The 13,610-nt window shown below is 46.4% G+C and overlaps 1 protein-coding gene across 1 annotated transcript in view; it reads right to left on the reverse strand.

Annotated features, from left to right (window-relative positions):
• LOC134803600 (fatty acid synthase-like) overlaps window positions 1-7,411 on the reverse strand; it is a 33,443-nt gene extending 26,032 nt beyond the window's left edge. Inside the window, exons 1-5 of the mRNA XM_063776401.1 lie at window positions 7,243-7,411; window positions 6,108-6,874; window positions 2,614-2,844; window positions 1,491-2,124; window positions 1,051-1,244 (exon numbers count right to left, since the gene is read on the reverse strand). Coding sequence (XP_063632471.1) covers window positions 1,051-1,244; window positions 1,491-2,124; window positions 2,614-2,844; window positions 6,108-6,874; window positions 7,243-7,411 — 1,995 coding nt within the window. The remainder of the gene's footprint in view (window positions 1-1,050; window positions 1,245-1,490; window positions 2,125-2,613; window positions 2,845-6,107; window positions 6,875-7,242) is intronic.
• Between the last annotated feature and the right edge of the window lie 6,199 nt (window positions 7,412-13,610).

Genomic DNA, 13,610 nt, shown 5'->3' on the forward strand with positions numbered 1-13,610 from the left:
CTCGTACCTGGACCTGGGCCCTGTTGCCTAAATTAAAATTTAAAATGAATAAATTTCTTTTATAAATGCGTGTTGGCGGCTGGACCGGTTACCGCCGGTTACCTTCGACCACGTCGACGTCACCAGGCTGCTGAAGGACATAACATTCCTGAAGACAAGTTTGGCAGAGGTGCAGTCTAAGTTAGAGGTGGCCAATAACACCATTTGTGAACTTCGTACTGAGGTAGTGACACTCCGTGCCACTGTTTCGGTATGTAGGTCACACGAGGCCACTGACTTGGGCTCGTGTAGTGATGCGCGTGCAATTGTGTGCAATGCTGGGTCAGCAACGAGCGATATGACGCCAGTCCCCGCCGCCGGCCCGCCCCCCGCACCCCGCACGCCGCGTCTCGTCGTACCGTCATCTGCTCCAGTTGGTGTATCAGTGACTCCTGGTCTCGATTACGCTGCTGCTGCAAAACAAAGAAAGGCACCTCCGAAGGTGCCCGAATCTGCTTCTCGAGATGAGAAGCTACCCCGCGCCGAAAAAGGTTTCCCGCAGGCGTCGAAGGAGAGGCGGCCGCGCAAGGCGCCTCGCAAGAGCCAGTGTGGCACAGCGGAGCCAGATATTGCATCTGGACTGAGGGCTGCCACGCCGAATACGGCGCTATACGTATCGCGCCTGCATGTTTCCGCCACGGCAGACGATGTGGTGGAATATCTTCACAAGAAGACCCGTTACGAGTTGAAAGTGTTCCAGCTGCGATCGCGACATTACGTGCACTTCAGCTCGTTTGTGGTGCGCGTGCCGCGGCCGCTGCTGGAAGCCATCGCGAGCACGGACTTCTGGCCGAAGGGTGTGATATTTCGGCGGTTCCGTGGGAATCTGCCGAATCCTACACCAGAGCAAGTGACGCCGCAACAGAAAACTGCGTCACGAAAATGATTTTTTAGTATTTAAGTTTTTTATTATTGTATATATATGTTAGTATGTAAGGTATGTATCTATGGGCCTTAGTAGCCTGAAAATAAATGCTTTGATTGATTGATTGATTGAATAATAGTACGTACCACGATATCTTGGGGAGTATTGTAGCAAGCGCATTGAATGTCAGCGGAGCAGTGGTGCCGGGCAGCGTCCCAGGCCGCGCCGACGGCGGCCATGGCGCCCGCGGGCAGCGCCGCGTCGCGCACAGCGCGCCCGCGCCAGTACGCGCACAGCACCGCCTGCTCCGCCGTCAACGTGCCGTCCGCGTACGCGCAGCCTGCGTGACCAATATTATTACATTTATTCTATAATCACCGGCCTCAGCCCGCGTCCCTTCCCGAACACGAATACAATAATCGACCGGGTGTATTTTCATATCAATATAATATAATTTAATACTTACGACTCTTCCATAATTATGTTATACACTGATAATACTTTTGTCTCGATTTATTCATGATTTCTAATGCTATGCTGCCTGGTGAATCCCCACTGACCGAACAATAAGCTGATTGGAACTGACCTATTTCCCCACACGAGGAGCCGACGATGCCATCAGGATGCACGCGCAACTCGCGTAGCATATCCACCAGTGCTACTTGTACTGCGGTGATGCACACGAAGCAATTAATGACGTCGTCGAAGGCGGCCTCCGGCGCCTCCGTGAGCAGGTAGTGGAGGTCCAAGTCGTATGCCGCAAGCGCCGCCGCAGACCCCGCGATGCTCGCCGCGAACACCGGGAGGCGCAGCAGCGCGCGTCCCGCGCCGGACCACTGCGAGCCCACGCCGCTGAAGACGAACCAGATCGGGCGCTCACTGTCACTCTCGAGCACCTCCATTACAGGGTCTCGCGACATTACAGGATCTAGCACGGCGTACCCGCGGCGCGGGTGCCCAGAAATAGCTCGCGCGTGCACGGCGTCTATAAGAGCATGTAGTTCAGCGTCGCGCGGGTGCGAGGCCGCCAACTCGAGCATCCGTTCGACGGCCTCGTCGGTGCGGCCCGAGGCCAGGACGAGGCGCGGCGCTGGGTACTCGGCTGGCGGCGGGCGGCACCCGCGCCCGCCCTCGAGGATAACGTGCGCGTTGGCACCTCCGAACCCGAACGAGTTCATTGCAACCAACCCGCCGGACCATGGCGTGTTCTCGTGCACCACCTGCAACACACAAGGTAAACGTTTAGTGTTTGGCAAAAGCTAACATCCTATCGGTCACCTTTTAGTATTGGGAATTAAAAGATTACTTACCCTAGACCGGGCCAGGTTCGGGCCGGAGTTTCAGGCGTTTACTTTTCTATGACAGATTAACGTGATCACGTAATGCTTTCCATCGAAAACGAAGCGCTGAAAGCTCCGGCCCGGACCCGGCCCGGTCTAACGTGAGTCATCCTTTAAGTTTCATTTCATTTCACATATTAGTAGGTATAGTACGAGACGAGCATACTCAGCTTTTTGTACTTTTTTTTGTATATTTCATTTCATTTATTTCTATAATAATTACATTGTGTTATTATAAGTATTTCTAATTTCATTATTTTCATCATTTCTAAATAAATCGACATCTATATATAGATCACCGTGTCTAAAAATGAACACTCGCAGCAAAAACTATTAAATTTGCTCTTTGTTGCACGGCATACGTGTTACCTTTATGCGGCCGTCACTGAGCGCAGGGATGTTTTTATTGGGAGTCTCGTAATGCAGGTTGGGGGGGATGAGGCCGCGCTCCATCGCCAGCAGCACCTTGGCGACGGCGCAGAGCCCCGAGGCGGGCTCCGCGTGCCCCATGTTGGACTTGACCGACCCCACCAGCAGCGGCGACTGCCGCCCCTTGCAGTACAGCTCCGCGACTGCATTTAGCTCCTCCGGATCACCCGCCTGCAAAATGAAAAAGGGAAGCAAAACTGCAAAATCCTATTAATAACTCGTGTGCATACGAGTACATGCAGCAACATGCACTTGTTCAATTAAGCATACAATTACAATTTTTTTTATGCATACAATTGTTCAATTAAGGTTAATCCAGACGAGGACAATTTTCGCCCAATCTGATTACCTAAATTACTTCATCAAATCAGGTACCTAGTGTGGACGCAAACGCCAATTTGGCTCGCCGATTTCGATCGCCGATTATGACGGTTTTATTACCAATAAAATGGAGGTGCGGACGCAAGAATACTAATTTGTGACGCTAGTATTTGCCTTTGGGGGCATTTTTTTTAAATTACAGCACTAATATCCATCATACATATATTCATAAATTTTAAATTGAAGATTAACGTCAATTTCTTTTCTGATCAAATCGGTCGATTTGATCATCCCGTCTGGACTGGCCTTTACCTTTGTACTTAATTAATATTGTTTAAGTATCAACATAATAAATCATTTATTTACATACAATATATATACAGTGGTACTACTAAACTAAATTAATAACTAGCTTAAATCTAAAATAGGCCCTTGAGGCATTGTACCAAGGATGCTGGCGGCATTTCCTCGCTGTATCGCAATGCTGATACGTTGTGCGAGGTAGCCGCCAGCACTTCGGTCACCAGTTACGTCAATCAGACGCTTCGTGATTTCTGCGAACAACTTATGCGCGCTAGGACCCCATGGACCTAGAGTTTCAACTCCAAATGGTACAAAATGGTACTCTCTACCGAGGCTCTTATATTTGTTACGTTTTAGAATTTCGGCGCTTTCTGCCGCTCCGCCCGCTTTTACAGTAGTCCGTTGGAGGTGGGACGGTGCCAGTGTGTCTACGCAGGTAGCATCCCACACCAACATCCGTCCCAAGCTCCAAGGAACTAAGGACACTCCATCGGGCCTCTTGCCATCATCTCTGATAATGCCAGTCGGCTCAAGAAGAGCAGGCACATTGATGGTGGCAAGAGACCGACGGACTATGTCACACCGAAAAAAATAATTTTCTACAATACTACCAGAACGTATAGTAATTAAAAATATAGTTATACCTGCTAAAATCCGGTAGTAATAACAAAAAATGTTGTATCATGTAAAACTTGTTTTTTAAACATCACTGTTTAATTCTAGTTAAATGCAATTTAGTACTGCTTACAATTTCGTTGTATATGTAAAGATGCAAGTGTTGTAAATATTAAACGTTTGTCTCGTTTAATATATGCATCGTAACACTAACTATTGATATGTAAAAATAAAGATACGAGTGTACACGTTACAAGTTATTATGTTGTGGTTACTATAATGCATTGTAGTCTGAACGAATCAAACAGTTGTGCCAACACCACGGTGTATGCGCGGGTGGCGGGGGGCGGAGAAAGGAATTGCGCAAGTCACAGAACGGCAGCCATTACGCCAGCGTCTTACGTTCCGGCCGGTCGATGTTTTATTATCGTAGAAGTGTATAGTATAAGTGCGTGTTGTTTGCGTGTTGCTGACACAGTGAAATGTGCGGGCTCCGATTAAGGAAAAGTCCTCCCGCACCGATGTGGAGGAGGGATTCACACTGGTGGAAAGGAAACGCAAGGCGCGCAGGGCGTCTCGTAAAACTCTGTGTGGCACTGCGGAGCCGGTTAATTCTGGCCTACGAGTTGCGACACCGAGTAAGGCGCTCTACGTGTCTCGCCTGCATTACTCCGCCGGGGCCGACGAGGTGGTGGAGTACGTCCGCCGGAAGACTGGCTACACGCTGAGGGTGCACCAGCTACAGTCGCGTCACTATGTGCACTTCAGTTCATTTGTAGTGCGCGTGCCGCGGCCTCTGCAGGACACCATTGCAAGCGCGGACTTCTGGCCGAAGGGTGTGGTGTTTCGGCGGTTCCGGGGCAACCTGCCGAATCCTACGCCGAGTCAGACGACGCTACGGAGCCACGCTGTTACGTCATCGAACAAATCCAATGTTTAATTTGTATGTCATTTTTGTGTCTATTGTTTTCTTTGTGGAGACAAAATGTTTTTTTCTTTTGTAGTGTCACAGTGCCTTGGTTTTACTGTAATGCTGTGTTACTTATTTGATCAATAAAATATAAAAAAATAAGTGTGCTTAAAAACTTGTCTGTATTTACTAGAAGAGCAGTGTACTGGTTATATATTGTTCACGTAACCAGAACCCACTGTGCTGAAGGGACTTCTAAACGGGCCATATGTTCACTGCAATATGTGGCCGGCAACTATTAGTGTCCCTCTCTAACATGTGAGTAAGAGGACACCAATAGTTGCCGGCCACATATTGCAGTGAACATATGGCTCGCTTAGAAGCCCCATTAGCACAGTGCGTTCTGGTAACGTGAATAATATAAAACCAGTACACCGCACAAATCGTTCAGTTACATATACTGAATACCTTGTTATAACAACAGGACAGGAACGTATATGTTACTGTATTATTTAGTAACCATTAACAGACCGGCTAGTTGGGTTTACTAAAAGTCTTATACCCACTACTATACACTTCATAGAATTAACAAATTTAATTTAACAAGAATGGTCTGGTTATGTTTACAAAGTGTCCTGTCGTCACATTACAACAAGACAATATAGTACAGCTAACCAGTAGGGCTACCGCTAATACCGAAAATCGACAATTGCGGGCATTTTTCTCTGTCACTCTAAATACGCCTTCATTGGAGTAAAAGAGTAAGATCCCCGCAATTTGCGAATTTCGGTTTTCGCGGTAGCCCCTCAGATTCTGGTTACCAGTACCAGGTTTTTTTTTCAGTGCATTAAGCGACGCATGTCTGGAAAAACGACCTTAATTAATTGAATCAGGTGTTTAGTTTTTACAGGTTTATCCTTAATTTTAACCGACATAGCGGCTGCTGTAGTCAGCGTAATAGAAGTCTGTTTAATTCTAGGGCAGAATGCCAGTACCTACGTGTTAGTGTCAATAGTGAACACAGGGAGTTCGGATTGATTATCGTCGCAAGTGTTGGGTGATCAAAATCCGCAGCCATGTCCGCGTACAACGAGAGCGCGCTGCGCGGCGAGTGTCGTGAGCTGCGGCAGCGGCGAGCCCCATATGAGAATGGAAGGTCGGATCGCTGTTTCTCGCTCGCACCTATGGCCGCCGCTCGCCGCTGCCGCTGCCGCGCGAAGTAGTGCTTAAATCTGCCTGAGCGAACATCTACGAGTATATAGTAAAGTCTACGCTGCATAGGTACCTTTGTGCCGGTGCCATGCGCTTCCACGTACACGACATCCTGCGGTTGCAGGTTCGCTTTCTCGAAAGTCTCATTGGCGAGTCGGCGTTGCATCGCTCCAGCGGGGTGTGTGATTCCCCTCGTCTTGTAGCCGTCGTTGTTTGTGCTCGCGCCGCGCACCGCGCAGTATACGCGGCGCGCGTCCCGTCGGCGCTGCAGCAACACGGCCACCACAGCTTCAGCGCGGACATAGCCCCGACCGCTAGCGTCAAAAGCGGCGCAGCGTCCCTCCGGTGACAACATCTTCAGCCGATGAAAGTTTAAGGCTGTGTGCGGGTCGAGGCAGACGTGTGTACCGGCGACCACGGCGGCATCGCAGTGTCCGTATCGGATGGCATCAACGGCCTGCACCAGCGCGAACATGGAACTGGCACAGGCGGTGTCAAGGCTGAACGATGGCCCCTTGAAGTCAAACGTGTAGGATACCCGGTTAGCAAACATACTGCGGGTACAACCGGTTGCCGTGTAGCCGGTGATATTGTCCGCGTCCGCGTTCCAGTGATACTCGGACTCGGAAGACGCCGTGCCCACGTAGACGCCGGTGCGGGAGCCGCGCAGCTCGGCGGGGCAGAGGCCGGCGTCCACGAGCGCCTCGTGCGTCACCTCCAGCAGCAGCCGCAGCTGCGGGTCCATGAGGTGCGCTTGCTTGGCGTGCACGCCGAAGAAGGCCGCGTCGAAGTGCGCCAGGCTCTTCAGCTTGCCGCTCCGTTCAGGCATCCCGGACCTGCCTGCACACAAATAATACCGTTTTTTATTGATGCTTCTGAATAGCTGTAATATTACATTAAAAAAAAATATTTATTTATCGTAGAAGGCAAATTATTTGAATCATGTTGATGTTAGCTGCTTGTTAAAAGAGAGCTCACATGGAATTGTGGTGCATGTGCAGGGTGTAGTGCCCCTCCACGAGATCATCGCAAGCTCAGACTATACATCGGAGCAAAAATAATAAAATAAAGTTCACCTGGCTACCGCGGCAGTCATCGGCGATGAAGAGGTCCACGCTGGCAAAAAGCTGCGCACGAACTCCTCGACGCTGTCGCACTCGGATAGATGGTCACCATTACCTACACGCCATCATGAAATGCATGCTCACCCGGCGTCCAGCGGCGGCCGTCATCGGTGACCATGTCCACGCCGGCGAACAGCTGCTGCGCAAACTCCTCGATGTTGTCGGACTCGGGCAGGCGGCCCGACAGGCCTGACATCACCACGTCCGACGCCTCGCCGTGTCCGGGAATCGCCGCGCTCGCCGTTTCTTGCATATTAAAGACACAAGTATCTGAGAACCAACAATGAAGACGGAAGTTGGATGAACGTGTTACAAAAACGTTATTTCGAATAAATTACCTACAGTTATAGATTTTTTTATGTTAGCGAAAAAGACACACTTGGACATAATAAAAAGAACAAAAGAGGGATAGAAAGAAGCTACATACATGCATATTAAATGAATATTTTTATTAATAGCTAACTATATTGTATGTATTGGCAGCCGTATTGTGATCCAAAAAAGAGCTACGGCTTTTAAAAAACTCCGTTGTCTGAACCCACTGCACCTTAAAAGACCGAATTAGAAGCACAAGTATTAGAAAAAAAAAACAACGGGTTGCACTCCGGGAGTGCCGACAGAAGTGAAAACTCAATGACTAGTCCAAAATGTCTGCAGCACTATGTATAATTGACCCATCCTTAAGTTACCTTGCAGACCTCGCATCTAAATATATTTGGTCATGATATTTGTTTTTTTTTATTTATATATTTTGAGTTTTATTCGCCAGTACTAGAGTTTACTTTCATTAGCGATTTCATCAAGATGTAGCTTTATTGAATTATATTGGAGTGATATAAAGTTAGAATGTAACTGTGTGATCCTCGTATTTCAGCCCGTACAAGATTAGAACATTTATTGCTTAATATAAAAGTCCAGTTTTAAATAATTGACCTGATTATGATATGTTATGACTAAAGTTCTTTGGTGAATAAAAACGAAACAGCAGGCTCAGGCATACATTTTCGCCGCGCGGTAGAAAGAGAGGATTACACCTTACGCCTTACGCCTTAAGCCGGATACTCATTAGCGAACCGTAACCGTTAACCGTGAGGTTCGCAAACTATTACTTAAGCTCGTAAATAATTACGACAATGTCCGAAGTCGACGTGTAGCGTTGTATAACGAAAAACTGCAATGTTTACAACTCCTAAACAAATTAGGAGGTTGGTGCTCTATAAATATTTTGATACTTAGCATTTAGCATATATGTCATAGTCTTATGTATTTTTTGACATTGGAAATGTCTTTTCGTTCGCTCCAGTATACGGTCCGATTTCACGAAAAAGTGCGATCCCCTTATATCTCGGAAAGTTGTGAAGATATGATATTAAAAAATAGGCTCAAAAGACGCATAATCACGAGAGCTGTAAGGTGCAAAAATAATTATTCGAGAAAGTCAAAAACAAAAAAAGTTATGGTCGAAATAGTGAAAATAAAATTCATTTTTTTCCGAATTTTTGATTTTGGTGCTCGATAATTTGGAAACGAAGAATGATATCAAAAATTTGAGAAAAACGGCTCTGGACAATTTAGTCAGCTACAATTTGAGCCTAAAACAAAGACGATCGGGTTTAAGGGTTTGCCCTGTAGCCTAACCTTAAAATAGTCAAAAAGTCAGAACGACATTTTTCACAGGACATTTTTTTATGACTTCATGTTTCGCAGAGTTCGTTATCGGTGTTTGTTGTGAATTATCGGGATTATGACGGCAGAATAACACTTGCACTGCGTGGGCTTTCAAAATCGCTGCAGATTTTTCTTGGTCTAACTCTATCTATCCTGTTTGAGACGGGCGTAGATAACGCACTATTCGACAATCAGGGAGAGGGAGAGGGAGAGGGAGAGGGAGAGGGAGAGGGAGAGGGAGAGGGAGAGGGAGAGGGAGAGGGAGAGGGAGAGGGAGAGGGAGAGGGAGAGGGAGAGGGAGAGGGAGAGGGAGAGGGAGAGGGAGAGGGAGAGGGAGAGGGAGAGGGAGAGGGAGAGGGAGAGGGAGAGGGAGAGGGAGAGGGAGAGGGAGAGGGAGAGGGAGAGGGAGAGGGAGAGGGAGAGGGAGAGGGAGAGGGAGAGGGAGAGGGAGAGGGAGAGGGAGAGGGAGAGGGAGAGGGAGAGGGAGAGGGAGAGGGAGAGGGAGAGGGAGAGGGAGAGGGAGAGGGAGAGGGAGAGGGAGAGGGAGAGGGAGAGGGAGAGGGAGAGGGAGAGGGAGAGGGAGAGGGAGAGGGAGAGGGAGAGGGAGAGGGAGAGGGAGAGGGAGAGGGAGAGGGAGAGGGAGAGGGAGAGGGAGAGGGAGAGGGAGAGGGAGAGGGAGAGGGAGAGGGAGAGGGAGAGGGAGAGGGAGAGGGAGAGGGAGAGGGAGAGGGAGAGGGAGAGGGAGAGGGAGAGGGAGAGAGAGCTGATGCTGAACCCTGGCTGTACCTAAAGGAACTCAGGTTTGTTGCAACATAGGCACACGCTGTTTTCGTCATCCGACTCGTCTTGATGAGCACTTAGGAGAGTAGTACCCAAGATAGAGCTGATGCTGAACCCTGGTTGTACCTAGCGGAACTCAGGTTTGGTGCAACATAGGCACACGCTGTTTTGGACACCCGATTCGTCATGATGAGCATTACCCAAGATAGCTGATGCTGAACCCTGGTAGTACCTATTGGAACTCAGGTTTGGTGCAACATAGACAAACGCTGTTATGGTCATCTCTCGTCGCGTCAAACTGCTGTCAAGAAAATTTCATATCTTGCAGCAAATGGGCCGCTGCCGATCACCACTTCTCGAGTTGACTACGGATTTGCCGTGTAATAATTTTCTTGTACTTTGAACATTAATATATCCTGCTTATTAATCGAAAAATGAAATATGTACCTATACTTATGCGCCACGGCGACAATTATTCAAACTTGGATACACGTGTGGAAATTTTGCAATTTGTTTGTTCACATGCGTTATGTCCAGGATACTTGTGTTAGTCTAAGAATAAAATAATTATCATTCAACGTTGTAGTTTTATTTTGTAACTTTTTCCTTATCCAGACTTTCTCGTCGCTCAGCGACAATATTTTTTCGAATTCCGTAGATTCATTTCCAATGTGCTCGATAGTCCTGTCGTGTGAGGCACGAAATCTGTGAATTTTTTGGTGATGGATATATATTACGGTATTATCGAGCTAGGTCTTATTTACACTACATTTCATTTTTCGCCTTGTTACAATGGTATATGGTGAGAAAGTGTTAACATATGTGTTTATCGTTGACTGTACTTTACATAGTGGTAGAAATTATGTGAACTGACTTTGAGTGCACGTCAACGTATATTTAACTTATATCCTTAGGTACCGTACGTGTGCACAAAAATCAAAAATATTTTCTACTATCAAAACTATAATTCCTACTACACAAAGTGTGACCAAACAATTTGTTACAGTTTGTGATTATCTGCCGTCTGTTACCTACTCTTTGGACATGGCCTGCCATCTTTCGGCTTTATTATTGAAGTGAAAACTTCTTTAGCGGCACTGTGCACTTTTTGAGGTGGGGAAAAAATGTTAAACTCGAGACAGCGTAAGGCGTAAAGCCGGATACTCATAAGCGAGCCGTAACCGTAACCGTTGCATGTACTGTAACCAAAAAACATAGTGTGTACGTGGTTCGCAAACCTGCTGCGAGCGGTACACGAGCGGCCGCAGCGAGCCGACGTTTACAACGTACTCATTTCTGAACCCGTAACTATGCACGTAACTGTAACCGTTACTGTTACCAAAAACATAGTGTGTACGTGGCTCACGAGCCTGCAACGAACGCTACACGAGCCACTCGCAGCGAACCGACGTTTACAACGTACTCATTTCTGAACCCGTAACGTTGCACGTAACTGTAACCGTTACTGTTACCAAAAACATAGTGTGTACGTGGCTCGCGAGCCTGCAACGAACGCTACACGAGCCACTGGCAGCGAACCGACGTTTACAACGTACTCATTTATGAACCCGTAACGTTGCACGTAACTGTAACCGTTACTGTTACCAAAAACATAGTGTGTACGTGGCTCGCGAGCCTGCAACGAACGCTACACGAGCCACTCGCAGCGAACCGACGTTTACAACGTACTCATTTCTGAACCCGTAACGTTGCACGTAACTGTAACCGTTACTGTTACCAAAAACATAGTGTGTACGTGGCTCGCGAGCCTGCAACGAACGCTACACGAGCCACTCGCAGCGAACCGACGTTTACAACGTACTCATTTCTGAACCCGTAACGTTTCACGTAACTGTAACTGTTACCGTTGCCAAAAACATAGTGTGTACGTGGCTCGCGAGCCTGCAACGAACGCTACACGAGTGAGCGACTCGCAGCGAGCCGACGATTGTCGGTTTTTGCCGCGAACCAAAGGGCGCTCGCACTGCGCTCGTGGACGTCAAGATCAGTGGTTGCTAGCCGCTGCTAATCAGCTATATATCGAGTATTTCTTCGTCATGAGAATGGTCAGAGGATAAATTTATTTTGCTGATAGACGCCTACAGGGAAAATAGTGTACTATGTAGTACTAAGTATTCTATGGAACTTCTTTCCCGATACATTCTATGAATCGCCATCTTCGTGGCTGTTTATGATCATCGAGTAGGCATCTAGTATGTATACTGCACAAGCGAGAAATACTTCGTCCGACATGTGGAGTTAGAGTGTGGCTACTGAAATATTACACAAATGTTTGGCGGGAAATTAAAAAAATCTTGGGCTGGGAACACTTTCTTTTTTCCAGTCGTATCCTCATTGCTGAGGGTCGTGATTACCAGCGCTTAATACCACTTTCTTCCAGGCACTCCTATCCTGCGCCATTTGCAGGCAGGTCTGGGCCTTAGGTCCTGCATATGCCTTTACTGTGTCTATCCACCGGGTAGGCGCTCTTCCTCTACTTCTCTTCCCTTCTACGTGACCGACCATCATTAATACCTCTAGACTATCTTCGCGTCTAGCCACGTGTCCGAAGAATCGAAGTATGCGCTGTGTGCAAATAGTGGAGAGTCGTGTTCGAATTTTCAGCTGGCTAAGGATTGATTCGTTTGCACTTCAATAATAAAGCCGAAAGATGGCAGGCCATGTCCAAAGAGTAGGTAGGTAACAGACGGCAGATAATCACAAACTGTAACAAATTGACGCCCGATATACAAGAAGAGAAGACCAAGAGTGGCAGATCCTTGAAGAGAATAGGTGACGACATCACAGCAGTAGCCCGTATACTTTGACCAAGAGTGGCTCAAGACAGAGAAAACTGGCATTATTCCTCCTTTTTTGAAATGATTATTTACTTTTTAAAAGAAAAGTATAATTTTTCTTGTGGAACACACAGGTGATACAATTAATTAAGGCCTTATATCGGGTGTGGCCTGTGACACGAGCAAATAATTAAAACGTAGATGATGATGATTAAAACGTAGATTGTACTCGTCAAACGGTGACACTTTTGTTCAATAACTTTTACAAATTATGAAGTCTTTAGACCTCCTATGTTTGAATACAAATTAGTATTATCTTCAAGGCACGCCATTATCAATGTTATTGACGTTGCTTGTCACCTGCTTGTCACGCCTTAGACATGACAAAATTCTTAATTACATTGCGTTTTAGAGTAAGCTTTAAAGTGTACTATTAATCAAAACCCCAAAGTCGCTGAACAAATGTTGGTCAATATGAGGAGTACAGCGTGCAGTTAAATATTTTGCTCGTATTACAGACCACATAGGTGTTTTGCCTATTGTACAAATATTAAAATTTAAAAGTAATGGTGACTCATTATGCTCATAATTAATTAATACAATTAGTTAAACAAGCATACATTATTACTAATAATTTATTAGTAAGTACCTAATATTACGGCAATACTTACAGCAGATGTATGTGATTGACGTAAATGAATTAATTGTCTGCATATTATAATAAGTAAAATAAAATAAAAGATTCGACCGAGCAGACATATGTATATGTGTTTGTATAATATGGTACAGCGATACAGTCGAGGTCAAAAAATATCATTACAAAAGTATACTGTTACGGGTCGAAGTCGAGATACCTCAATAAAAGACGGAATATAAACAATTATTATAATAAGAAAGAAACTAATTACTAAAGGGAACTTAAAGCTAATTTATAAACTAAGAATTGTTGAGCGCCAAGAGGGTTTTGAACTTAAAGTTCGGGATCCCTGCTAATCCTGCCGTCGGCTAGCGTAAACAATCAAGCTAACATTATTTCCTTATCGTCAAGTAGACCGTAAAGGGCATGTCCATAAGCTGAAACAAATAATGCACTTAAATAATACTAATGTTCTATATAGGACATAACTGGGCATTTCAGACTATGCTTACAATACTAGGACTTACCCCTTGTCTGGTTGATCACAAATTTAGAAACAAAAACAATAT

Source organism: Cydia splendana, chromosome 26 (genome assembly GCF_910591565.1).
Source record: "Cydia splendana chromosome 26, ilCydSple1.2, whole genome shotgun sequence".
Classification (NCBI taxonomy): domain Eukaryota; kingdom Metazoa; phylum Arthropoda; class Insecta; order Lepidoptera; family Tortricidae; genus Cydia; species Cydia splendana.